This window comes from Protopterus annectens, chromosome 1.part2 (assembly GCF_019279795.1).
Source record: "Protopterus annectens isolate FY-2018-M chromosome 1.part2, PAN1.0, whole genome shotgun sequence".
Taxonomy (NCBI): domain Eukaryota; kingdom Metazoa; phylum Chordata; order Ceratodontiformes; family Protopteridae; genus Protopterus; species Protopterus annectens.
Window position 1 is genome coordinate 408,257,090 of NC_056727.1, and position 27,903 is coordinate 408,284,992.

Genomic DNA, 27,903 nt, shown 5'->3' on the forward strand with positions numbered 1-27,903 from the left:
GTGGTTTACGAAAACCTTCTGCCATATTAATATATCTCAGTGAAGACATATGCACAAACACACACATGTACATATGTCTGAAATTTATGCCAGTACTTGTAACTACGCCCAATGGCATAACAAGCCTCTGCATAACTGAATTTTGCAAAATACGTTTCCCAGGCACTGTAATACTCTTGAAATCACCTTACTGTAAAAGTCACTTATCATTTTAAAAAACATTTCAAAATAATGGCACAGTGCAAATAAACTGGGCAGATGAAGCTAAGAGTAAGAAACATTTCGAAGTAATTGCACTTTGCAAATAAGCAGTATACAGCACACTGAAATTTCAACAAAATGGCTGTACTTTGCTAAATAACTCTGTATTGTGCAAAAAACACTTTGTAATGGTGGCACTCTATGAATAGACACACCTAGCACAAGAAATCTTTTCGAAATGACTGTATTTGACTGTACTTTATGAAATAGTGGCACTCTGCACACAACAAACTCTTTGGAATAAATGTGCAGTAATAAACACACACTGTAAGCACTTTTGCACACTTTGACATACTTTGAATAACTCTAGTTATATTATTTAGAGCTCCAATCAATGTGAAGTAATAGTTTATGCAAAACACAGTAGTTCTTCAAAAAGCATGCAGTCGCCTTGCTTTATTTATACTCAATATGCCCTTTTTGCCCTTTGTTATATTTGTTTTGCTCATTTAATCTCTTTTCATGCCCATTATATCTTCTTATGCTCATTTTGCAAATATGAGGTAATTCTGAATCATTTATGTGCTTTTCTGATGCTCGTTTTATCAAATATCTTAATTTCAAACATTTTGTTTAATCAATAAACTTTTGTATGCTTCTCGTTTGCTTAATAACTGTTTCTGTGCTATATTTGCTTACTAATGGGTTTTGTGCCCTTGAAATGCTCCATTTTATCTTTTTTATAAAATAAATTGTTTGTGCAAGTTTTCATTACCTTTAGTTCGTTTCTGGTCCATTTTTGCATTCGGTTCACTTAGTTTGCCTTCACTCTTAACTCTGCACCTCGTGGCACTGAAAAGCAGTCTCTGGAATCCCGGTTCTGACACATCGCTCATCTAGTCAGGATGAAGTAGAAGAACATTGTGGGTTCAGTTCAAGCAGCTTTATTATATACAAACATAAACATATATACAAACAAGTTGTCTCATGCATAGATGTTCACACTCTGGCTGTACTCACAAAATGGCACTGAAGTAAGCACGTGCCTGTTATTTACAGTGGATATAAAAAGTGTACACACCCCTGTTAAAATGTCAGGTTTTTGTGATATAAAACAATGAGACCACAATAAAATAATTTCAAAACTTTTCCCACCTTTAATGTGACCTATAACCTGTACAATTCAATTGAAAAACAAACAAATCTGTTAGGGGAAAAATATAAAAAATAAAAAATGTACAATAAGCTGGTTGCATAAGTGTGCACACCCTTAAACTAATACTTTGTTGAAGCGCCTTTTGATTTAATTACAGCATTCAGTCTTTTTGGGTAGAAGTCTATCAGTATGGCACATCTTGACTTGGTATTATTTGTCCACTCTTCCTTGCAAATAGTACAGTTTTGTACCTACCATAAATGTAGATGTCCGATAGGTATGCATCTGCAGTCATAACATATGGGTTGTCCTGCCTCAGGCAGCCCTTCGGTCGGCTGGATTCCAAAGTCTGGGTCTGGCCTCGGCTGATGTCACACTTTCCCCGACGTCAGAGCGTCTGGGGTATAAAAGCATCAGCCGACGCCATCTTCCTCAGTCTTTCTTGCCCCAGATGCCAGGTGCCCTCTAGGAAGGCTAAATTTGGAGAAATGCAATAAATTCCAAACATTTGCAAAAATATATACATATATATATATATATATATATATATACAAACAAATACACCATAATAGATCCCTCAGCTAGCTAATAGAGGGGTAAGCACCCTAGGAATACCACAGAGGGGAAGGAGGGAGGGTAAACCTGACTGCAGATGCATACCTATCGGACATCTACATTTATGGTAGGTGCAAAACTGTACTATGTCCTTCAAGGATGCATCTGCAGTCATAACATATGGGTAGAATACCATAGCCAATCTGGGGGTGGAGGCACTAAGAAAAGGATGGTGTAGTTAAGATACCCTGCAGGACTGCTGTAGCAAAACCTGCTCTGGATCTGGAGTATAAAGGTAAATTGTAATGCTTGGCAAATGTATGCACGGAGCTCCATGTAGCAGCTTCTAAAATGTCTTTGGTAGCCACCCCTTTTAGGAAGGCTGTAGTGGTGGCTGTGGCTCTCGTGGAATGAGGCCTAATGTTTGCAGGAACAGTCTTTCCATGAAGGGAGTAACAAAAACGAATGCAATTTCCTATCCATTTTGAAATTGTCTGTTTGGAAATTGCTTTTCTTTGTGCCCCAGCAGCATATGCTACAAACAGTTGGTCAGTCTTTCTGTAACTTTTAGTTCTGTCCAAACAGTAGCGTAATTGTCTGTGTATATCCAGAGTGTGTAGAAGTTTCTCCCCTTTATTTTGTGGATTTGGGAAGAATGTAGGCAAGTGAATTGCTTGGTTCAAGGATACCCTAGATACCACCTTTGGCATAAAAGTAGGATTGGTTCTCAATGAAACTCTGTCTTGATGGAAAATAAGAAATGGCTGCACTGCCATTAAAGCTTGTAACTCAGATACTCTTCTTGCTGAAGTTATGGCCAGAAGGAATGCAGTTTTCCAAGACAGAAACTGTAGATCCGCCGATGCTGCTGGTTCAAAGGGAGGAAGTGTTAGTTTCTCCAGCACAAAGTTAAGGTACCAAGTAGGTAAAGGTGGTTTCCTTGGAGGATTGATGTTTTTGATTCCTCTCAGAAATTGTCTTAAGAGAGGATGCGAGAATATAGGTGGATTAACATTGTATTCTGCTGAAATTGCTGAGGCATGTATCTTAATGGAAGAATAAGACAGGCCATTGTGGGACAATTCTGCTAAGTATTCCAGTATATGTGCCATGCTCATCACTGTCACATCTAAGCCTTTTGTTGTGTTCCAAATGAGAAATCTTTTCCATTTTGCTGAGTATGCCTTCCTTGTGGAAGGCCGGCGAGCTTCCATAATAATGTCCTTTACTCTCTGTGATAAGCTATTCTGAGGAGGAGTCATGGTATTCTCCAGGCAGTTAGCTGCAAGGTTTTCAAGTCGGGATGCAGGATCTTGAAATTGTTCTGCGTCAGAAGAAGTGGCCATAGGGGGAGAGGCCACGGTTTTGTCTGTGACATGCTCTTCAACAGTGGATACCAGTGTTGCCTTGGCCAGTCTGGAGCTATCAGAATCACTCTTGGCTGTTCTGCCTTGATCTTCAGTAAAACCTTGGATATTAATGGGAGTGGTGGGAAAGCATAAACTTTTAGAGCTTTCCAGCTGAAAGAGAGAGAGTCCACCTTCCATGCTTGTGGGTGGTATGTCCTTGAGCAGAATGTCTTCAGTTGATGATTGTGGGGTGAGGTGAATAGATCTATCTCCGGCCTTCCCCATGATTGTGTTATGAGTAAGAAGATATCTGGGTGCAGCATCCATTCGTGTGCATCCATGGTAGTTCTGCTTAAGCTGTCTGCCAGTGTATTGTCTTTCCCTGGCACGAACTGGGACTGTAGTTGTATATTGAGTTTCAAGCAAAGTTCCCATAGATTCATGGCCAGTCTGCATAGAGGGTAGGAATGCGTGCCTCCTTGCTTGTTTATGTACCACATAACTGTGGTGTTGTCTGTCCTTATTAGCAGGTGGCCTTGATGAAGGAAAGGTTTGAAGGCCTCAATTGCGTGTATCACTGCTAGCATTTCCTTTTGGTTTATGTGCATGCGCAGCTGTCCTTGAGACCATAGCCCTTGGATACATTTGCCCTCCATGTGTGCTCCCCAACCTCGGTCTGAAGCGTCCGTGGTGATGGTTTGGTTTGCTTTTGGTTTGTTGAAAGGCAACCCTCTGTTGGACTGGCAGGCATGAGCCCACCACAGGAATTCCTTTTGAAGGCAAGGAATGATTGGGATCAAAGTTTCCAAGCTGTGACTGTGCTGAGTCCATACACTCCTTAGGTACCATTGCAATTTTCTCATGTGCAGCCTGGCTTGTGGAATCAGAATTATGCAGGATGCCATGTAACCCAGGGCCTGCAGGATTTTCCTTGCAGTCAGCTGAGTTTGTCTTGTCAGATTCTTGAAGTAATCCGGAAGTTGTTTTTGTTTTTCTTCTGTGAGAAAGGCCATTTGGGTGGTTGTGTCTAGATCTGCACCCAAAAAGGTTATTCTTTGGGATGGAACAAGTCTTGATTTTTGGATGTTGACTGTGTATCCCAAGGCCTGTAATAGGTGGATGGCATAGTCCAAGTCCTTTAACAAATTTTCCTTGTTGCCCGCTTGTATAAGGCAGTCGTCCAGATATGGGTAGATTTGAATCCCCTGAAGTCTGCAGTGTGCAATTACTGATGCCAGGCATTTCGTGAATACTCTGGGCGCAGTAGATAAGCCAAAGGGCAATGCTGAGAATTGATAATGCTCTGATCCTGCAAGAAATCTGAGGTGTCTTCTGCAACTTTGTCGAATAGGGACATGCAGGTATGCCTCCTTGAGATCTAGAGTCACCAGCCAAGACTCCTTGCCCAGCATGGGAAGAAGTTGCTGTAGGGTCAGCATCTTGAATTTTGGCACAATGAGGTAAGTATTCAGTGCGGACAGGTCGAGAATAGGCCTCCATTGATTTTCTTTTCTTGGAACAAGGAATAATCTGGAATAAAATCCTTGGCCTTGTTCTGAAAGAGATACCTTTTCTATGGCTTTCATTTGTATTAATTTGTTGATTTGCTTCAAAGCCTCTGCCCTCTGACTTGGTGGCAAGTCTGGCATTCCTTTTCTTTTTGGCAATGTGTGGAAATGGAACCTGTATCCTTTGTCTATTATTTGCAGTGTCCATGTGTCCCTTGTGATGTAATGCCAATTTTTTTGAGAATAAAGAAAGCTTTCCGCCCAATGGTGCTTCTAATTGAGCCCTGGTCAGCGGAGTCAAAATAAAGTCATTGAGTCTGTCCTGGTGTAGCAGTTGTTGTTGTTCCTGAACTACCTCTCTGGTTGGGAGGCTGCCACTGACGGCCTCTGTAGGAGCCTCTAGCTTGCCCTCTACCTCTGGCACGCCTGTTCCTGCCTCTCTGGGTTCTGTCCGAGTCCGGAAAGGACCAATTCTTAGTAGGCCAATTTCTGCTGAATCTCAGTGGTTGTACTAGCAGAAAGTCCTTGACTGTTTGCACAGATTTTGCCTTTTCTTCAAACTTCTTTAAGACCTCCTGAGCCGCGGAACCAAATAATTTTTGTTTTTCCATTGGAGCATCCAGGAGCTTAGCTTTAACATGGTCTGGTAAAGATTGTTCCTTCAACCAGGCATGCCTACGTATAACTGCCCCTGTCATAGCTGACCTACATGAAGCTTCCAGTGCATCATAACCACACTGCAAAAAATGGTTGCTAACCTGCTGTGAGTTATGTACCAGATCCTGAAGTGATTTACGGTCAAGGGGTTCAGAAGAGGAAAGCTTCTTATGCAATTCATCTAACAAATACTCTTGGTACTGAATCATATGAAATTGACAATTTAATGCCCTCATGGAAAGAGTTGCAGAAGTATATACTTTCTTTCCCCATCTCTCTAAAGCTCTAGACTCCCTTTCAGAAGGTAGAGGATTTTTAGCAATGGCAGCTGCAACCCCCTTTGGGCCCTGTGAAATAGTTTCTGGGTCAGCAGAGTGGGCCTTGTACAGATGTAGATGAGAATCCGGGACCCTGTAGTACCTATCAGGTTTGGCAGGAGCCGGAGGGAGAGAATCAGGGGCTGTACTAGCATCAGAGTACACATCATCAATAACATTCAAAACAGGAGGTATAGCTAAAGGCCTATGCTGAGGTAAATGTAAAAAGGTCCTTAATCTCTTTCTAGAATCAGAAAATTCCTGGCCTGCCATTGAAAATGTTCTCTCATAGAGTGCAGTGTCTCACCAAATGAAAACTCTTCAGGAGGGGAGGCCGAAGGAATAGATTCTTCAGCATCAGAATCCTCGTAGGCCGAATAAGCCTCCTCCTGGTGATCTGACAACACAGATCCATCCGTAGACTCATCTGAAGAGTGGGGGTCAGAGGGCTCAGCCCTGGGCCTTTTGTCTGGTGGTGGTTGAGAGCCCCTGTCCGGGTGAGGTTGAGAACCTCTAATTAAAGAGATAAGATCCTCTGCTAGGCTGAGAATCTGAGAGCCAGCAGAAGGTCTCTGAGAGGTCGTCTTGGGAGGCAAAGCTTTAGCAAGTTTAGCAGCTTTAGCCCTAGAAAAGGCCTTAATGGACATAGATGCAGGGGGTCTGGCTGCACCACGTGCAGGAGTAGACTTGTCTAAAGGAATGGTGTCGGACATTTCCTGGACACCTGTTTCAGTAGGTAATTCAATAACCGACTTGGCCGGGGCCTCCAGGGCCGAGGTAGTCGGTTGAGTGGATTCGGTTAAAGGAAGCACCGAGGACCCGGTTTCGGCCGAAACCGAGACACTTGCGGTAGGCGTAACCGTGGTTTCGGCCGAAACCGCAGGCCGCGAGTGTCGGTCCTTGTCCTTCCATTTTTTCACCACATGCGAAGTCAGAGTCTCCGACGGCATCTTGTATGCAAAATTAGCCCCAAAGAATTCCTCTGCAAACTCCGACCGACGTCTAAGGGTTCGTCGGTTGAAGGAAGCACAAGCTGAGCAGGCCGAGACGTCGTGGTCTGGGCCTAAGCAAGGGAGGCAGTAAGAGTGGAAATCCTTATGAGGTATTTGTTTCCCACGAGTTAAACAATTATTTACTTTATCTGACATCGGCTGAGGCAAGACAGAGTCCCCAACGGGGTACTTAGCTTTTTCAAAATCTTCGGTAGCTGAATCACAGGAGCTGGCCGACCGGCACTTGCGAACTGCTTCTGCTTCGGGCACCACGGGGCAAGAAAGACTGAGGAAGATGGCGTCGGCTGATGTTTTTATACCCCAGACGCTCTGACGTCGGGGAAAGTGCGACATCAGCCGAGGCCAGACCCAGACTTTGGAATCCGGCCGACCGAAGGGCTGCCTGAGGCAGGACAACCCATATGTTATGACTGCAGATGCATCCTTGAAGGACATCTGTCAGATTGTGAGGGCATATTTTGTGCACAGACCTCTTCAGGTCACCCCACAGATCTATTGGATTTAAGTCTGGGCTCTGCCTGGGCCATTCCAAAACTTTAATTTTCTTCTGGTGAAGCCATTCTTTTGTTGATTTGGATGTATGCTTGGAGTCACTGCCGTGCTGAAAAGTGAAATTCCTCTTCATCGTCAGCTTTCTAGCAGATGACTGGAGGTTTTGGGCCAAAAGTGACTGGTATTTGGAACTTTTCATAATTCCCTTGACCTTGACTAAAGCCCCAGTTCCAGCTGAAGAAAAACAACCCCAAAGCATGATACTGCCACCACCATGCTTCACTGTGGGGTTGGTGTTCTTTTGGTGATGCAAAGTGTTGTTTTTGCACCAAACATACCTTCTAGAATTGTGGTCAAAAAGTTCAACCTTGGTCTCATCAGACCATAACACATTTTCCCACATGCTTTTGGGAGATCTGATGTATTGTTCTGCAAATTTTAGCCAGGCCTGGATGTTTTTCTGTGTAAGAAAAGGCTTCCGTTTTGCAGCCCTACCCCATAACCCAGACATATGGAGAATAAGGGAGATTATTGTCACATGTAGTACACAACCAGTATTTGCCAGAAATTCCTGCAGCTCCTTCAGTGTTGCTGTAGGTCTCTTGGCAGCCTCCTTGACCAGTTTCTGTCTTGTCTTTTCATCAATTTTGGAGGGACGTCCAGTTCATTGCAACGTCACTGTTGTCCCATATTTTCTCCACTTTTTGATGACTGTCTTTCACTGTGTTCCATGGTATATCTAATGCTGTAGAAAATGTTTTGTACCCTTTTCCTGATTGATACCTTTCAACAATGAGATCCCTTTGATGCTTTGTAAGCTGTCTGCGAACCATGGCTTTTGCTGTGGCAGGCTACTGAGTAAATGTCAGAAAAATCCTACTAGGACAGCCGAACTTTATTTTGGGTTAATCAGAGTCTCTTTAATTGATGCAGGTCTGTACCCAAGAAGACTGACTGCTGTAATTAAATCAAAAGGTGCTTCAACAAAGTATTAGTTTAAGGGTGTGCACACTTATCCAACCAGCTTATTGTACGTTTTTTATTTTTTATATTTTTCCCCTAACAGATTTGTTTGTTTTTCAATTGAACAGTACAGGTTATAGGTCACATTAAAGGTGGGAAAAGTTGTGAAATGACGTATTGTGGCAGTGCATGAAATTACTTCTTTTTTCCTGTGTGGGACGTTTTGTTTTGGAAGACAGTTAGGTTCCAGCAGGTCAAAGATGCCTTCAAAGGAAGTAAAGGCATGTTCCTTCTATGAAAGATCAACAACCAAATCCTCAAATGGTGGGTTGAAGAGGATATCACTCTTACTAAGGCACTTATGACTGCCTATCCGTGCTCTTCCTTGAGATGGAAAAAGGCTGTGCCATACCATTCTTTCAGTGGACGGTGCCTTGGTTAGTTCCTCATCAGGCCCAGAATCATAGAGGTCCAAAAGCTTCTCCAGTGCTGGATCTGTTATGGATTTATGTTCCAGTGTGGTGCACAAAACTTTTAGTTATTACTCACCATAACTTCAGATGTTTGGGATCCATCTCGCCTACATTCTGACTGATGGGTTCGGAGCCGATCCCTCGGCTCCGACTCGGCACGCTTATGCTATAGAGCGAGGCCTCTAATTGGCTGAGCTATCTTTATCCCAGGATGCACCACCACTAATCCCCCAGATCTTGTTTGTCCGCATTCATGCACACATGCACAGCTTGTTTATATAACATTGTTAGATGTTTCAAGATGAAACAACAGGATTCGGACCTTCTGATATCCTCTGATCTCCAAGGAAGGGGGAAGGAGGGTGGGTTATTAGGAATGTAGGCGAGATGGATCCCAAACATCTGAAGTTATGGTGAGTACATAACTAAAAGATGTTATGTGATCCTATCTCGCCTACATTCTGACTGATGGGGCAGCGTCCCTAGCACCTAAATCCCGGGTGGCTCATTGGAAAACACTCCTGAGCACTGTGGAACCAAATGAAGCTCGTCCTCTAGATGCCACATCTAATTTGTAGTGAGAAATGAAGGTGTGCGGGGAAGACCATGTAGCCGCAGCACAAATGTCACCAATAGCAAGCTTAGAATGAAATGCTACCGAAGTAGCCATAGCCCTTGTAGAATGAGGCTTGACAGAGGTGGTAAGCTCTTTGTTAGAATAAATATAAGCTTGAGTAATACAGTCCCTGATCCATTTGGCAATAGTGACCTTTGTGACCGCGTTGCCCAATTTGTTTTCTGCAAAGGATACAAACAACTGATCTGTTTTCCTTGATTGTTTGGTCCTATCTAAATAAAAACGTAACTGCCTGTGGACATCTAGTATGTGGAAAATAAACTCCGCTTTGAGTATTTTGGGAAAAAAACTGGGAGCTCTAACGACTGTTGCAAGCATAAAGTAGAACAGACTTTAGGAACAAAAGAAGGATTTGGTCTGAGGGATACCCTGTCTGTATGAAAAACCAAGTACGGGGGTTTCACTGACAAAGCTTGAAGTTCTGAAACCCTTCTGGCTGAAGTAATCGCCACTAGAAAGGCTGTCTTCCATGATAGAAACTTTAGATCACAGGTAGCTGCCGGTTCAAAGGGGAAGAAGTCAAGGCATGTAATACTATATCGAGATCCCATGGAGGTGCAGGATGAGAAATCGGAGGTCTTAATAGAGCAGCACCTTTCAAGAAGGTCTTACACAACCTGTTGCTCATTAAAGGTGGGTCTATGGATTCATGAAAATTAGAAATCGCTGCCAATTGTACTTTGATGGTAGAAACAGAAGAGCCTTGATTGAAAAGAGAGGTCAGGAATTTGAGTACTTCTGCCACGGGAGTAGAAATGGGGTCCAGGCCCGGAGTTGAGCCCAGATAGCAAACCTTTTCCATTTGCTAGAATACAGTTTCTTGTAGCAGACTTGTGGGCTGAAGATAATATGTGCACCACATCTGGATCCAGTGCATGTCTCCTGACTATAGTCGGAAGAGGAGGAGCCAGGCCGTCAATTTTAATGTGTGTAGGGACTGGTGTAGTAGTCCCGACTGATGAATCAGTAGGTCTGGGACCTGGTCCAGGAACCATGGACCCTCCAGAGCATGTTTCCGAAGATAGGGAAACCACACTTGACGAGGCCAGTAAGGAGCTATTAAGATCATCTTGCTCCCTAAGAGATGCCTTTTGAATCACCCTGGGGAGGAGAGGAACTGGAGAGAAGGCATAAAGCAGGCCGGTGGGCCAAGGATGGACTAATGCGTCCATAGGGCTCTTCCCGGGCCGGGTTAGGGAGAAAAATTCTTTGCACTTCATTCAGAGGAGTCAAGAGGTCGCAACACGGAACTCCCCATTCGCTGAAAATCTGCCTTGTAATTGTCATATTCAGAGACCATTCGTGAGGAGAGAGGATGGTTCTGCTCAACCTGTCGGCTATGACATTGGACTTGCCCGGTATGTGAGTAGCCACTAGGAAACGTTTGGTCGAGACTGCCCATTCCCAAACTCTCATCGCTTCTCTGCAAAGGGGATAGGATCTGGTCCCTCCCTGTTTGTTCAGGTACCAGACAACTGACATGTTGTCTGAGTGAACAGCAATTACGCTCTGAGGGAGGTAATCGTGAAGGGCTTGAAGGGACAGGAGTACTGCCCTCATTTCTAGGATGTTGATGTGGAGAGGGGTCTCTTCCGGGTGCCATTTGCCTTGGACTGACCTGCCCAGGGAATGCCCCCCCCACCCCGTCTGGGAGGCGTCCGTGGTCAAAGTGGCCGCCGGAGGAGGAAGAACAAAGGGTCGTCCCTGATCCAAATTGGAGGACACTAGCCACCAGCGAAGGTCCCGTTTGCAAGATTCTGTGATCCATATTAGATGATTGAGAGGGAGTTCCTGAAAGGACCACTGAGTTGAAAGAAGCCACTGGAGGATTCTCATGTGTAACCTTGCCAAGGGAACTAGCAGAACCGTGGCAGACATTGATCCCAATAGCTGTAGGACCATTCTGGCTGGGGCTTTGGACCTGGGGAGTAAGGCTCGAACCTGATTTTGAATGGTCTGAATTCTGTCTGCAGGTAGATAGACCCGCATCTTGTTTGAATCTATCTCTACCCCTATGAATCTTATTCTTTGAGATGGCCGTAACACAGACTTTGGCCAATTGAAGGTGATTCCAAGGGAATTGCCCAGTGATATTGTGGCTTGCAGGCTCCGTAGAAGTAGATGCTTGGAGGTGGCAGTTAGGAGCCAGTCGTCAAGGTACGGAAACACCTGGAATCCTAGACTTCTCAAGTGAGCAGTCACTACTGCCAAGCATTTGGTGAACACCCTGGGGGCTGTGGTGAGACCAAAGGGCAGCGACGGAACTGAAAATGACTGCCTCCTAGGCTGAAGCGCAAGTGTCTCCTGGACGTTTGATGTATTTTGATATGGTAATGGCGTCCTTGAGGTCTATGGAGCACATCCAAACACCTTTCTCCAACAATGGGAGAATGGTTTGTAAAGTGACCATTGAACTTGGACTTCTTGACTGAACGGTTTAGGTTGCTTAGGTCCAAAATGGGCCTCAAGTCCCCGGTCTTTTGGCACCAAAAGAATCTTGAGTAAGTCCCTAATCCGATCTGGTCTGCGGAGACCGGTTGGATGACTCCTTTTTGCAGCAGCTTTGAAATTTCTGAGGCTGCGGTATCCCGTTGACTGGGTGGCGGGTCCGGGATTCTTTTGGACTGAGGGGGGGGGGGGCAACAGAATGGGATGGAGTAACCTCCGGCGATAATTCGAAGCACCCATCGGTCCTAAGTGATCCCTTCCCAGGCCTTCAGGTGCTTGACGACCCCCGACTGGCTCCGGAGCAGCACAGTCGGGCAATCCCTCAGGGACTATGAAAAGCTGAAGAGCCATGAAAGGACTTGCGGTCTCCAGTGTTGCGAGGGCCTCTGCCGCCTCTGGGACGGAGTCTTCCTGATGAATTTCCCCCTCCTCTGCCTCTGGAGGGGGAACCTTCCTACTGAGAGGGTAAGACTTCTGAGATCTACGGAACCACATCTTCCCTCCTCTTTTAGCCTTGGGATAAGGCCGAAGGGAGTGGAAAATCGTGCCCACGGCAGTCAGAGTCTTACCCTCCTGTTCACAGCGGTAAGTGTGTCTTTACCTTGGGCCCAAACAGAGGACCCATCAAAGGCGTCGGCAAATGAAGACTTGAAGGCCTCCGCGAAATGACACAGGCGGAGCCAGGCTTGTCTCCGTGAGAGCAAAACCTGTACCCGCTCTACTCGCCTCTTCGCCGCATCTGAAATGAGCCTCATGGACGAGTTGAAATGGGCGACATTGTAGCCAGCTGAGATCCAACCGTCTGGGCCAGCTCCTCAGGCAGGTTACCTAAGAGGGTATCGGATAGCTCCTTAATCAGATCCCTCTGAAATCTCGTAAAGTCGTCAGGTAGTTCAAGGACCTCAGAGTAAAGGCCGCTGAACTAAGGGTGCGCTTACCGTACCGATCCATGCTCCTAGACTCCTTATTAGGAGGATGGACGGACGTAGAAGCCTCTGCTACATCTTGCTGGGTAGCAGATGCCACCACCATAGCATCCACAGCCACACCTTTGAAGGAACTCTCTATCTGGGGCGAAAGAAATTTGTTTGGACGACGGGCACCGGTTCCACAGAGTCTGGGTGTTCCCAGCCCTTGACAGATCAAATCCAAGAGCTCGTCGAAGGGCGGAGACACCCAGGAGGCAGAGGGCTGAGCCCCGAAGGCCTTCAGGATACCGACTCATCAGTAGAGGGAGGTTTGGACTGCCAGCCGCCTCGTTGTTTTAGGGCTTCCAGGATGTCTGCAAAGGAGACATCATCCGAGGACGACTTGGGGGACCCCTCTGCATCATCGAGATCGGTGTCAGATGTCAAAGACTCGTCAGGGGAGTCAACGTGCTTCCTCTTGCACGTTCTCTTCCTGGGAGGTTCTTCCGAAGAGGCTTCAGAAGGACCTCCAGGAGGGGGAGAAACCCCAGCGGGGGTAACCTGAGGCCCAGGGGTTCCGCTGTCTGCGGACAGGGGGACTGCCAATGACCCAGTCTCCAAATGTAGGGAAGGAGCTGGGGAAACTGTGGAGGTAGCCAATGAAGATTTGGCTAGAGCACTCCTCATAGCCCCGAAGGCGGGACCACCAGAATCCTGGGAAGGTCCCCCCCCCGTGGCCACGACAGTGGACGGTACTCCCGCCACCGATGCACCAAGAGGGAGACTTGGGACCGAAAGCATCAATCCCGAAGCCTCCCCCCCAGGGCCGAAGGAAGAAGTCCGTGCACTGAACTCCGACCCAAGAGCCGGAGTCGGAGCAAGGGTCGGGCCTGACCCTAACACCTCCACTGGTTCCACCAACACCTGCTCCAACGGTGCGAAGCTGTTGGAGGAGGAAGTACAGTAGAGTGGACCATCGGCTCCAAAGCCAAATGGGCAGGAGCGAAACCATCTTTGGAACACCGGAGACTGGAAGAGTCGAAGGAGCACCCTGTCGATGTCCGAATCAGACATCCTGGATGATCTCGAGGATACCGATCGGGCCGAACTGATTTCTCCATCGGCTCCGAAGGGCTCGGGGACCGGCTCGAAGGACTCAACAATTATCGGCTCGAGGAAACCTTCAAGGAAATTTCCCTTGGTGCCAATGGACTTGCTCGAGGGGAAGTGTCTGAGCCGATGACCCTTATCGGCTCCAATATCAGTGGAGCGATGAGGGTGACCCTCTCGATGCCCCAGACCTCGGCTCGAAACCAGAGGGTCGAGGCTGGAGGCATCGAGGCAGACCGTTCGACCTCGGCTCCGAAGTCCGTGGAGCCGATGGAGAAGTCTGCTTAGTTTTCTTAGCCGTCGGTTCCGACTGACTGGTCGGAGCCGGCGCTTTCCTCTTTTTAGAAGGAGACGGAGAGGAAGATAAAGCCTCTTCGAAAGAAGGCTTGATTAATCCTTTGAGGATTAACTTGTTTTTCCTCTCCTGGAGGACTCTGGAGGAAAACGCATGGCATACACTGCACGATTCCTGCAGATGTTTAGCGCCAAGACAATAGACGCACGAGGAGTGGTCGTCCGTTATGGACATTTTGAACCCACACCTCGTGCACTTTTTAAACCCGGAGGGTTTATGTTCTTTAGACATAATCCTACAAAAACAGACAACAGTAACTTAAGAGTTTGACACACAGGAACAAAATATGTATGCCACTAACTCAGAAAAAAATATTTAAACTAAAGAACTTTTTTTTTTTTTACACACAAGAATGAGAGAAAGAGAAAGGGGCAACAAGGAGGGTCAAGACCCTCTAACTCAAACGGGTACTTGACCCACACACAACCACTAAAGTAGTAGTTAGCACAGGGGAAGGCCCCTCTAACTTAAACGGAACCTTCTCTGACAGGAAAATATACGAAAATGTCAATCAAACTGTTAGAAACACACTCGTACACAAAAAATAGCCGTTAAAACAGCTTTTGGGTTTAAATGAAGCAAATACTGACAGGAAAAAAGCCTAATATATAGTACTTAGCCCAGCCAATGTTGAGACCACATCCAAGCTCTGTAAGCGGCAAACGAGATCTGGGGGATTAGTGGTGGTGCATCCTGGGATAAAGATAGCTCAGCCAATTAGAGGCCTCGCTCTATAGCATAAGTGTGCCGAGTCGGAGCCGAGGGATCGGCTCCGAACCCATCAGTCAGAATGTAGGCGAGATAGGATCACATAACATCACCCTCTTTCCCATTCTTTCAACAACTGCCTAACAATGAGACACACCCACAATGACATCAAAAAGACTGGTGTCAACAATGATCAGCAGAACCTGATGCCTGTCACTGTACAAAGTTCACCACTGGCATGCAGAGAATGAACACCAAATGCACTGATTCTGGAAGAATATGGCACTAAAACTGATACAGCTTCATAAAGCATCAAAATTGGCATCAATGCCAGTGTGGGGGATGAGGCGAGCAATGTGAGGGCTAAGAGTAGCTGCACTGGTGGTAGTACTGAAGGAGAACAAGAATGTAGTAAAAAAGCCATTCATGTTCAATGCTGCTAATAAATAGGACATGGGAAAGAACATTAGACAGCCTGCCCTGAGCTCTTGACATGACCTCTGCCAAAGTGCAGTAAGTTATGATATGGATGGCAAAAGATAGGGCAGATGGCTTACACTTCCTGCCTAACAGCACTACCCCCACAGGAGGACGCTTTAAAGACTGAGATTAATTTGTACAATTATTCTGTTACATGTTCATCTGTGCTGTGAATAATGAGACAGGACAGACCTGAAAAGTGACAAAAGGAGAAGACAAAGGCAGAGGCTTGCTACATGGTTTAGGGTAAGGGATGGGAATCCTGAAACTGGCTCTTCAGATTCATTAACATGTAGAAACTAAGAAAGATATAAGTTGAGGTGTAGCTTAAGGCTCTTTAAGGTAGTCTTGCTAAAATTCCTACAGACACAGCATTTAAAATTGTCCTTGTGCGGGAGAGATCTTTCTCTAAATGGCATACATATGGAATACACATTCTGTGATTAGGTTGTGAGGTTCAGACATATGCTAACTGAATGGTTAAAGATTTAATAGAGAAAGTTAGAAATCACAAACCCTAGAAATGGCAAAAAAAATTATCAGGAAACTCAAGGTCTTTACTCTGTTTTTAGTCAACCATATAAACCACAGTCTGAGGTTGTTTGTCTTCTGCCTGACCTTGAAAGCATGGCAAAAAAAAATGAGAACAGATTTGGTATTTTGGTGCATTATATAACAGTGATGAGTAGTAAGAAACTTGCGAAAGATATCTGCAAAGTAGTCCGAATACCTGCAGCATTAGTCCTGCTCTTAGAGGATGGACCTCCTCTTATCAGATTTACCTTTGACATAATGTTACAGGACTTCCTCTCATGGGACATTAACCAGAACTGATCAAATCAAAGCACAGGAGGAACAAAGCCATTCATACTAAAAGTCCCCTGACCAATCTAAACAGGCAGCAAGAGGGTTAATTAATACTTCAAAGGCTAACTTTGAAAATAAAATATCTTTCTCAGGCAAAGAACAACCACAAAGCTTTCTACAGCTATGTCTGTAACTTCAGAGGAAATACACGACGATGTGCAGAGCTTACTGTAAATGGCATCACCCACACTAAACCAAAGGCCATTCGTTGTCAGCCTTTTGGCTGACAGGTTCAGCTCAAATTTCTCCCCCAACTCCCCACAATAGTCCAAAGGAAATACCACATAACACAATCCCCCAACCGTTATTACAGAACAGCTCATTAATGCACTTTCCAAGGCCAAAAACACTGCAGCAGTGGGCGCCGATAACATCCCTGGATGTTTAATAAATAGCATGAAACATGACCTCTCTGGTCCACTTCAATCACTTTTCAACTGGAACTTTCAGTCAGGCTTTGTGCCCAAGGAATGGAAGATGCTACAGTTATTCCCCTGCAACAAGGAGTTCCAACCACTGATCCGGTAACTACATACCCATAAGTCTTACCAGCCTCATATGTAAGGCCATGGAAGGAATAACTATGGACATGATAAATGAGGACATAGGTAAACTGGAAACGCTGGACTCACTACAGTTTGGCTTTGTTAAAGGAAGGTCATGCCTATTAAATCTGGTTTACTTTTTTTTGAAGGTCACCAAAACACTAGATGAAGCTAAAACTGTGCACACAACTTACCTCGACCTGGCCAAGGCTTTTGATAGAATACATCATTCAGGTATTATAGACAAGCTCACCAATTTAGGTATAAACACTTTTATCACCCACTAGATAGCCAACTGGTTCACTGATGGCAGCCAGGAGATCAAAACAGGGGAGGCCACCTCCACCAAGAAGCCAGCAGAGTCCCCTAAGGCTTGGTATTGGGCCTGTTCCTTTTTGGAATCTATTTCTCTGAAATGGAAGAAAATGGTGAAGGTTTACGGCTGACTACGTTTGCAGATGACTACAAGCTGGGGATTATCATCAACTACCCTGCAGACACCAGCATTCTTCAAGATGGTGCATCTCTGACTAATAAATGGTGCCAAAGTCATGGCCTTAAACTCAATACTAAGAAATGCATAAATGTACCCTATGGGAAATCAACCATCCCACCTAATTACCATGTTGATAATACACCCCTAAGAGTCGACTCAGTGGTCACGGATCTGGATATGCACATAGACAGTAGCCTTACCTTCGACCATCACGTGGCCACAGTGGTGAGAAAATCCTTTTATGTTAAGCACTGTATAAGTAACAGCATGGCATCTAGGTCCAAAGAGGTCATTATCCCACTGTACTCCACCCTTATCAGACCAATCATAGAGTACAGTGCTCCCTTTGGTATGTACCTGTCCAGGCATAAGCAGCAACTAGAGCAACCGCAAAGGTTCCTTGCAAAAAGAATACAAGGCGTAACAAACAATCTTATGTACACTGCCTTAAAGCCCTTTCCCTCTACTCAGTCTCCTATAGACTGCTGAGGGGTGATCTATGCCTGGCTTATAAAGGCATCTGCAAACCCAATACTTACGAAGCTCCTACATTTTTGTAAGTCAAACAGTTCGACATACAAGGTCTAATGACCTGAATTTTGTCTATAACATGAACAGAACATGCTGGAGAGACAGATATGTGTCCCAGAGACTGCTCCTCCTATGAAACGGGCTTCCCATCCATGCGAAGCTGAGCTCCTCTTTTACCAGTTTAAGCACACCCTAGACAAGTGGATGGGGAATAGGAAATTTACACCAGTCCTGGCACCCATGCCCCTCATAGATTGAGATAGCTTATAAATGCCTGGCCCTCAATGCCCTATTTAGATACAGAACATCATTATTCTTTCGGGAAAACTTAGCTAGGCTAAAGGCTCCTTGGGTTGTTAGGCTAGTAACAATCTATGATTCTATGAAATCTACTAAAGTGTCCTCCTGACTGCTGGTTCTGTCTACACAACAAAACACAAAAGGCAATAGTATTCAGAAACAAGATTAAGCATGGATAATTTTTGAGAACCTTACAGACCACCACAAAATACAACAGTATTAGGTTGCTTAGACATTGCAAAAAGTACAGTTTTGTACCTACCATAAATGTAGATGTTCGAGGATTCCATTGCTGCAGTCCTGACTATTGGGTATAGTCCGCGTCCCAGTCGGCCCGAATACCAGAGTATAAGGCTGACGTCGGTCAGGGCGCATTAGACTGACGTCAGTACGTCAGGGTACTAATGCGCATGACCGACGTCATATCCTCAGTCTTTTCTTGCCCCAGATGTCAGAAGACCCAAAAAGACAAGTCCCAAAACAACCTGCACCAAAAACATGTACAATATATATACAACAATATATACAAAAATGTAAGCATGTCAACTCACCTACACAACCACCCCTAAATACAGAGGGAAGGAGGGAGGGTAAATTGGACTGCAGCAATGGAATCCTCGAACATCTACATTTATGGTAGGTACAAAACTGTACTATGTTCTTCGTCTTCCATTGCTGCAGTCCTGACTATTGGGTAGAATCCCAAAGCAGAGGTAAGGGAGGCTGGCAAATTATAAAGTAGTAGGAGCTGACAACATGCCTTGTAAAACAGCTGTGGCAAAACCAGCCCTAGTCTTAGAGTAGATAGGAAGGTGATAATGCCTAGAGAAAGTATGCACTGAACTCCAAGTAGCTGCTTCCAGAATATCCTTAGTTGCCACCCCTTAGAAATGCTGTTGAAGTGGCAGTAGCCCTAGTGGAATGAGGCCTAATCCCAGCTGGAATCTCCTTGCCATGATGGGAATAACAAAATGCAATGCAAAAGCCAATCCACCTAGAAATAGTTTGTTTTGACACAGGCTTGCCCTGTGAACTCAAAGCAAAAGAAACAAGTAACTGCTGAGACTGCCTAAAATTCTTAGTCCTGCTCAGATAATAACGCAATTGCCTGTGTACATCTAAAGTGTGCAAAATCTTTTCCCCTTTATTTTCAGGATCTGCAAAAAACGTATGCAAATGAATAGTTTGGTTTAAAGCCACACTAGTATCCACCTTAGTCATAATGGAAGGATTAGTACGTAATGATACCCTGTCCTTATGGAAAATCAAAAGGGCTCTACTGCCATAAGGGCCTGCAACTCAGACACCCTTCTTGCAGAAGTAATAGCCAACAGAAAAGCAGTCTTCCATGACAAATATTTCAATTCAGCAGTAGCTGCAGGCTCAAAAGGTTGTAGAGTAAGTTTTTCCAACACAAAATTGAGATCCCAAGCAGGAGTAGGAGCTCTACGTGGGGGTCTTATATTCTTTGCCCCTCTAAGAAACTGCTTGAACAAAGGATGCGAAAACAAAGGTGGGTCACAATCATAGTGAGCTGAAATTGCTGCAGCATGAATCTTTATGGAAGAGAAGGACAAACCTTTGTCCAATAATTCAGTAAGATATTGAAGAGCCACACTCAAATTAGGCTCTGAAACCTCCAAATTCTTTGCTGTACTCCAAAATAAAAATCTCTTCCATTTTTCTGCGTACACTCTCCTAGTACTAGGCCTCCTAGCTTCCATAATCACATTTAAAACTTGTTGAGGAAGTTGAGGCCTGCTGTGTTTCAACACAGAATATGCCAGGCTGTCAGATGAAGAGAGTGAAGCTTGACATTGAGCAGATGACCGTCCTTCTGAGATAACAGATGAGGAATCAGAGGTAAAGGCCATGGAGGCTTCTTTACCAGACTCCGTAGAAGTGGGTACCAGTGTTGCCGAGGCCAATCTGGAGCTATCAAAATCATCCTTGGCCTGTCTTGTCTGACCTTTAAAAGTACCTTTGGAAGAAGCGGTAGAGGTGGAAAGGCATACACATGAAGGTTTTTCCAACTGAAAGACAGAGCATCCACTTTCCAAGCTGTGTGATGAAACCCCTTTGTGCAATACTTTGGCAGCTGGTGGTTTAGTGGAGAAGCGAACAGATCTATGTCTGGAGTTCCCCATGACACTGTCAATTTCTGAAATACATGAAGATCCAGTTTCCACTCGTGGGGATCCATGATTTGTCTGCTTAACACATCTGCTAAGGAGTTCTGTGCTCCTGGCAGAAACCTTGCCTGAAGAGTTAGATGCAAGCTTAGCGCAGTCTCCCATAAAATCATTGCTTGCCTGCATAGAGGATAAGAATGTGTTCCCCCTTGCTTGTTGATGTACCACATGACAGTTGTGTTGTCTGTTAGAATCAACACCTGCCCTGGAAGAAGTAACTCCTTGAAAGCCATCAATGCAAACTGGACTGCTAACATCTCCTTCATGTTGATATGTAGATGCTGTAGTCTGGCAGGCCACTTGTCTTGTATCCACTTTCCATTTAGATGAGATACCCAAGCAATGTCCGAGGCATCTGTCGTTAGAATCTGACTTGCCTCTGGTCGGGTCACAGAGAGTCCCTTGTTTAGGTGACATTCCTGAGCCCACCACAAAAATTCCTTTTGAATGCAAGGTATTATTTGAATGACAGTGTCCAAATCCTGGCAGTGCTGTGTCCATACATTCTTGAGATACCATTGCAGCTTCCTCATATGCAGTTTGGCATTGGGAAGCACCAGAATACAAGATGCCATGAACCCTAATGCTTGAAGGACTGTCCTTGCAGTCAGCACGGACTGATGAGATAGTTGATGGAAGTAAAGTGACAGACTCTTTTGTTTGTCCGGGGTTAAAAAGGCCATCTGGGCCGCTGTATTCAGTCTTACACCCAGAAAGCACATGTCTTGAGAGGGTACTAGACTGGACTTTATTTCGTTCACAGAATACCCTAGGCATCTTAGCACTGCTATAACATATTCCAGATGCTGTAGAAGGTCTTCCTTTTCTTGAGCCAGAATCAGGCAGTCGTCCAAGTAAGGATAGATTTGAATTCCTTGAAGCCTGAAGTAAGCTATCACTGGAGCCAGAACCTTTGTGAATACTCTGGGCAGTAGATAAGCCAAAGGGCAATGCAGAGAACTGATAATGAGAATTTCCAGCTCGAAACCGCAGATACTTTCTGCAACTTAGCCTTATAGGCACATGAAGGTAAGCTTCCTTGAGATCTAAAGTTACCATCCAGTGATCTTTGCCCAGCAGAGGTAAAAGCTGTTGTAACGTCAACATCTTGAACTTGGGAATGTCCAAAACGTGTTGAGGAGAGATAAATCCAAAATTGGTCTCCACGTGTTCCCCTTCTTTGGTACAAGGAACAGGCGAGAATAAAATCCTAGGCCCCTTTCTGACACAGGGACTGGCTGAATGGCCCCTATGTGAAGTAACTGTAAAACTTGCTTGTGAGCCTCTTTTCTTTGCAGAGGAGGAACATCTGGCATGCCTTTGAAAGGAGGCATTGTATGGAAATAAAATCTGTAACCGTGGTGAATGATATCCAACACCCATTTGTCTTGAGTAATTAAATCCCAATTTTCTTTGAAAAGAGACAGTCTTCCCCCCAAGGGAGCTGCCAGACGAGAATCCGCTGGCAGCTGAAAAGACAGGTCATTGGGTCTGTTTATGAAAGGACTGACCCCTACCCTCACCAGAAGTCTGAGCAGGTGAACTCCCTGTTCTAGGCCTAAAAGAACTTTGAGCCCTGCCCCTACCACGTCTAGACCTACCCCTAGACTGAGAATCATAAGCAGGGTATGTCCACCCCTTAGCAGGCCAATTTCTACTAAACTTCGGTGGCTGCACCTGCAAAAAATCTTTAACAGTTTGCATAGACTTAGCTTTGTCCTCCATTTTCTTTAAAACAGCTTCCACAGGCGAACCAAACAACACATCAGACTGTAAAGGAGCATCCAAAATCCTTGTCTTAACATGCTCAGCTAAATTCTGATCCTTCAACCAGGCATGCCTGCGAAGAACAGAGCTGGTAGCAGCCACCCTCGAGGAGGCCTGTACAGCATCAAAACCACATTGCAAAGAATGCTTACCCACTTGTTCGGACACATGAACCAAATCCAGCAACTCTTTACACTCAATACCTTCCGCCAAAGCATCCACCTTAGATTTCAATTGTGAAAGAAGGTAATTCTGATATTTTAACATGTGAAACTGACAATTCAAAGCTCTCATGGCTAGAGTGGAAGAAGTATACACTTTCTTTCCCCACCTATCCAAAGCCCTTGCCTCTTTATCAGTGGGGACAGGATTTTTAACCACAGAAGCTTTTACACCCTTAGGCCCCTGGAAAATAGTTTCTGGGTCCGCCCTAGGACTCTTAAACAAATATTTATGAGCTTCGGGCACCCTATAATACCTATCAGGTTTAACAGGAGCAGGAGGCAAAGAGTCAGGGTTCAGGGAAGCCTCTGCAAAAACATCTTCCACCACATTCAACACAGGAGGAATAGCTAAAGGCCTATGCTGGGGTAAAAACAAGAACTCCCTAAGCCTTTTCCTGGAGTCAGAGTAATCCTGGCCTTCCCATTTAAAGTGCTCCCTCATGGAATGCAAGGTCTCTGAAAATGAAAAATCCTCAGGTGGAGACGCTGTAGGAGTGGAATCATCCACATCAGAATCAGAATAGGTAGGATACTCCTGCAAATCTTCCACAGAAGATTCTGAAGCCTCAGAACACTGTTCCAAACTCTCAAACTCAGGTTCCACCCTAGGCCTCTTATCAGGCGGGGGCATAGAACCCCTAATCATAGTAATCAAATCTTCTGCCATCTTAAGCATATGTTTCTTAGGCACAGAACCTGAAATGGTAGGAGAAGCTCCCACTGAAGCTGAAGGAGGCCTACCCCTCATAGAAGTTTTGGCAACAGAAGGAGAGGCCCTAACTACCTTGGGAAGAGAGGGAAGAACAGTCACTTGAGAAGCCCCCTCAGCCTGGCCTACCTCCTGAGAAGGCACATCCTGTAAGAGTATAGTTTCTGCCTGGGACTCCATGGAAACTCCTGGCAAAACCTCCGGCTCCACTGAGCCTTCCAAGGAACCGACGTCCGGGACTGCCGGTTCCTCAACCCTAGGCTTCACAGTTTTATCCTTGCGCTTCTTGGAGGAAGCGGGCGACGGAGCATCCGACGGCATTTTATAATTGCAACGCTTCCCAAACACTAACCTGGCACAGTCTAACCTCCTCTTAATAGTGCGTTTGTTAAACCTAGCACAAGAGCGGCAACCAACAACGTCGTGCTCAGGCCCTAAACAAGGTATACACAAGGTATGATAATCCCTATGAGGTATCTGTTTCCCACAAGAAATACAGTTATTCACTTTTTCTGACATCCGGTAAAATACTGAGGCAAGAAAAACCAAAATGTTCCCAACGGGTACTTAGCCAACTCTGTTTCGGTCTGAAACTCCGGTTTCGGAAATATTTCAGTACGCCAACCTGCACTCGCAAAACTGCTTCTGCATCGGACCATGCGGCAAAAAAGACTGAGGATATGACGTCGGTCATGCGCATTAGTACCCTGACGTACTGACGTCAGTCTAATGCGCCCTGACCGACGTCAGCCTTATACTCTGGTATTCGGGCTGACTGGGACGCGGACTATACCCAATAGTCAGGACTGCAGCAATGGAAGACGAAGAACATCTGGCTGCACTTCAAAACATCTCTACAACAGTAGCCACACTTTTAGTTTAGTTTCTTTACGAAAACATGTACACCTACCTTCAATTCATTCAGAGAAGTCTCATTTCGACTGCACAACACCAAAGTAGATACAGTACCACTGCAAGGGATCAAATGGAGAAACTGCTTTGAGCCAAATTTCAGACAGCAAACATCCATCAACATGCCATAACAAGTACTGGGGATGCAGTTCTGAAAGGATCCTATGGCTGAGGCACCTTTCAAAAGGGAAGAAAAATGTTCAAAATATTGGAAACATGCACTGTAGTTATTATACATTAGATCTGCTAGGTCAGATGCCACTGTTAGACCTACATTAAGCACATCAAAGTAACTGTGAAGCAGAAATGAAGATACATTAGAACATGTCACAAATGCTTTAATTTTCCAGTTAACCTACTTAAAATAATTCAGCATGCTTTCATTATCCAGTTCATCGACATAAAATAATTCAGTGCTGCAAGAACGTGAAGCCTATCCTGTCTCTTAGTGTGCAAGGCAAAGAAAATAATCCTAAATGGGGTGCCAACTATCAATGGAAGCATGCTAACACACACACACACACACACACACACACACACACACACACACAAAACACAAAAAGCATGCACACCTATGGTAAACAAAAGAGCTGCCAATTCACTTATAGCCTGCCTTTGGAGTGTGGAAGGAAACTGAAGCATTTGGCAAAAGCCCATGTGGACACAGTAATAATACATAAATTCCACACAAATGAGGTCTCAGCTAGGAAATGAAATGGAAAACAAAGCACTGTGAGGCATCAGTGCTAAGTGCTGTGCTACCATACCACAACACAAATCCACTCAATGTGCAATACATTACAGCAGTTGGGTGCAGTACAAAGCAAGTCATGATCACAGGATCTTTACTGTTATAAGGCAACTGAGTTATGAAACCAGATCTGCCTTGCCAGTACCCACCTTTAGGCCTTGCCTTCCTTTTTAAGGAGGGCCAGGCCAGGCCAGGAGTGAATTTTATGAATACCCAACAAATTATACAGCTCCTTTATAAAGGCGGACAGTGTGTCACACTGCTTAACCTGGAGGTTTCCAAAAATGCAGTTCTAAAAAACATACTACTGACAGACATGTGTACCATCTTCTATTGATTAGTAATGTTTGCAGTTTCAATGGTAAGCTACTGTTTCTAACAAAAACAAAATATCCACAAGTGGGCACTACCCAATGTAAACTGTGAAGTTTTCCAAACTTGCATACCAAAGCTTCTGTCTGCTGTGCAAAATGCAGATAATGTAAATCAGTGACACTCTACATGGCATTATGCAACATAAAATACATTCAGTAACAGGCACTACAAGTGAAATTTGACTTGACACAAGCAACAGAAATAATGTTTAGGCTGGAGAGGTGTTTTGTGAAATAAAATCAGCTGCAGCTATGCTGTGCAACACTTTTTACAATGTTTGCAGCCTATCATGTTAGTTACTCTTTTTAATATGCAAGATAATGCTGTACAACATGAGCCAATAAAGAGAAATCCAGATTGTGCACTTGTGCTAAAACAAATGTGCTCAGATGCAGTATGTTACTAATTACCAATCTATACAAAAAGGTGTAAAGAATACTAATAACTTTGAGAGGAGCTCAAAAGTTAAATGCACTTACCATAATATCTTTGAGCAGAGCTATGGCTGTAGATCACTAATACATAAAACATTCCCAGGCTGTAATTCCAGCCAATATCAAAATGTACTTTATCCTCTTGCCTAACTAAATCGGGGGTACAGTGAATGCTGGTTCTTCCAACTGGAGACTTACTTGCACATCTAGCACTATGGTAAGTATCCACAACACTGGTATCTGACAGACAAAGATTAACTAAAGCCACTCACGTTAAGAATTCCTGGCAAACCAAACTTTCCCAAGCTGCTTAGCAGCTCCACCCTATCCCTTAACACATAAAGCTGCTCTCCCACTCAAGATCCAAGGTTAGCTGCATTTAAGTAAAAAGTGTGTGTGGGTGCACCCATGTCTATACACATATGTACATAAATTAAATCTTCAAAGGTGGGCACTCCAAGTACACACTGACAACTGTAAATATAATCTGAGCAGTAACACCTGAAGGGGTTGGCATTATATGGAAATAACGGAATGCCAAGGTATGCTGTGAGGGCTGACAACTGGAACATCTATTACTTCCTTATAATGCCCACCCTGGAAGGCATTATTTTGCTTAGAAATGGCCTCTATTTTTTTATCAATTGTGTTTTTTAAATATTAATTTATTAAAACAATTGCAAAAACCAGAAACATACTGAACACGTTGGTAATTTAATAAAATTAGATTTTAATAATAAATGAGTAGAGAAAAATTAGAACACAAAAACTAAACAAGCCTTAAATAGTTGCACTTATGTCTGAGTAACTGAACACACTTACTATCTATTCACATGCATTAAAATGAAATTTGACAGGGTATGATGAACAGTAATTTGTTAATTAGCTTATTTTTAAAGGTACAGTTTGGACTGATCTAGCTAGAGTTACTGTTACAGGGCATTTTCATTGGATTATTTGAACTTTGGGTGTTTCCTGTTTTTCTGCTTTAATAAGCCTGTGTTTGAACCAGTTTGTGCTTGTTTGCTCAAAGGTGCAGTGAGTTAGGCCTTCTGCCCTTTCTCTACTGTTTTCCAAATACCTGCTGAGCGACAACAAAAGATAAATGCTTTCAACTGTTTTCTGCACTTTCTGATTGACTAAAACAATATTTGCTGCATATCTGTTTGTTTAAATTATGCAACTACATTTTAACTATATTTTACTGCATTTTTTTAGATTGGCTGCTAAATGCTTTCCTCTTACAACTGTAATTACTGTTCATCTGCTTGTTTGTTCATTTTACTTGTTTGCTGCACTTGAAAAATACTAGCACAGACTAGGTTCAGTTTTTTACTGAATGTAGTACTGTCTGTGACATTTGGAGCTTGTAAAACAGTTGATCTTTTGTCTGGAGAGACCTCCCCCCGTGCCCTTGTGGGAGGAAGATAAAGTTTGGACTGATCTAGCTAGAGTTACTGTTGCAGGTCTCTGTTTTTGGGCATTTTAATTGAAAATTTGAACTTTGGCTGTTTCCTGTTTTTCTGCTTTAAAAAGCCTGTATTTGAACCGATTTGTGCTTGTTTACACATTGCTCACTTCTGTGCAAAGGGATTGCCAGTTACAGCCGCCTGCTCTCTAGCCACGCAAATGTTACCCTCTTCAACTGCTATAGCCAAACCAAGATTATTCCTGGGACCATGAAAGTGCAGTTGTGTACACTTACCATAAATGTAGATGTTCGAGTGTATTCACTGTTGCAGTCATCACACTTGGGTTATCTGCCTGCAGGTAGCCCCTCAGTCAGCCCAAATACCAGAGTATTAGGATTTCTGCGTCGGATGCTGTTGCTTCTTCCATGACGTCGGGTATAAAACAGGCAGCTGATGCCATTACATCAGTTTTTCTTGCCCCAGATGTCAGGAGCTCCCAAACAGGAAATTAGTATATGGTGGAGAACACCACCAGTAAAAAGTAAATACCAATGCCATTAGGAATGGCCATAGAGAGGAGAGGTAGAAAGATAGAGAAAGCCATGGGCTGGAGGGAGGGAAACCAGGACTGCAACAGTGAATACACTCGAACATCTACATTTATGGTAAGTGTACACAACTGTACCATGTTCTTCGTGTTTCACTGTTGCAGTCATCACACTTGGGTTGATTCCCAAAGCTTAGGAAGGGTGGAGGCAGTCAGGAAGTATTAGGGCTGGCTAGTAGGCCTTGCAAGACTGCTGTAGCAAATCCAGCTCTGGATTTAGAAAAGATTGGTGAGTGGTAATGCTTAGTGAATGTGTGTACAGAACTCCAGGTTGCAGCTTCCAGAATGTCCCTGGTAGGGACTCACCTGAGAAATGTTGTACAGGTGGACGTAGCCCTAGTGGAATGTGGTCTGATCCTCTGTGGGGTAGGTTTTCTATGGTGTTTGTAGCAGCAATGGATGCAGTGTGCTATCCATTTGGAACTAGCTTGCTTTGAAATGGCCTTACCCT

The 27,903-nt window shown here is 44.4% G+C and overlaps 1 protein-coding gene across 2 annotated transcripts in view; it reads right to left on the reverse strand.

The window, feature by feature from the left end:
* LOC122789345 (McKusick-Kaufman/Bardet-Biedl syndromes putative chaperonin-like) overlaps positions 1-27,903 on the reverse strand; it is a 286,212-nt gene that overhangs the window by 107,667 nt on the left and 150,642 nt on the right. Inside the window, exons 2-3 of one of the 2 annotated variants that reach the window (XM_044056734.1) lie at positions 23,872-24,050; positions 977-1,097 (exon numbers count right to left, since the gene is read on the reverse strand). In XM_044056734.1, coding sequence (XP_043912669.1) covers positions 977-1,097; positions 23,872-24,050 — 300 coding nt within the window. The remainder of the gene's footprint in view (positions 1-976; positions 1,098-23,871; positions 24,051-27,903) is intronic. The other variant, XM_044056727.1, reaches the window with a different exon arrangement.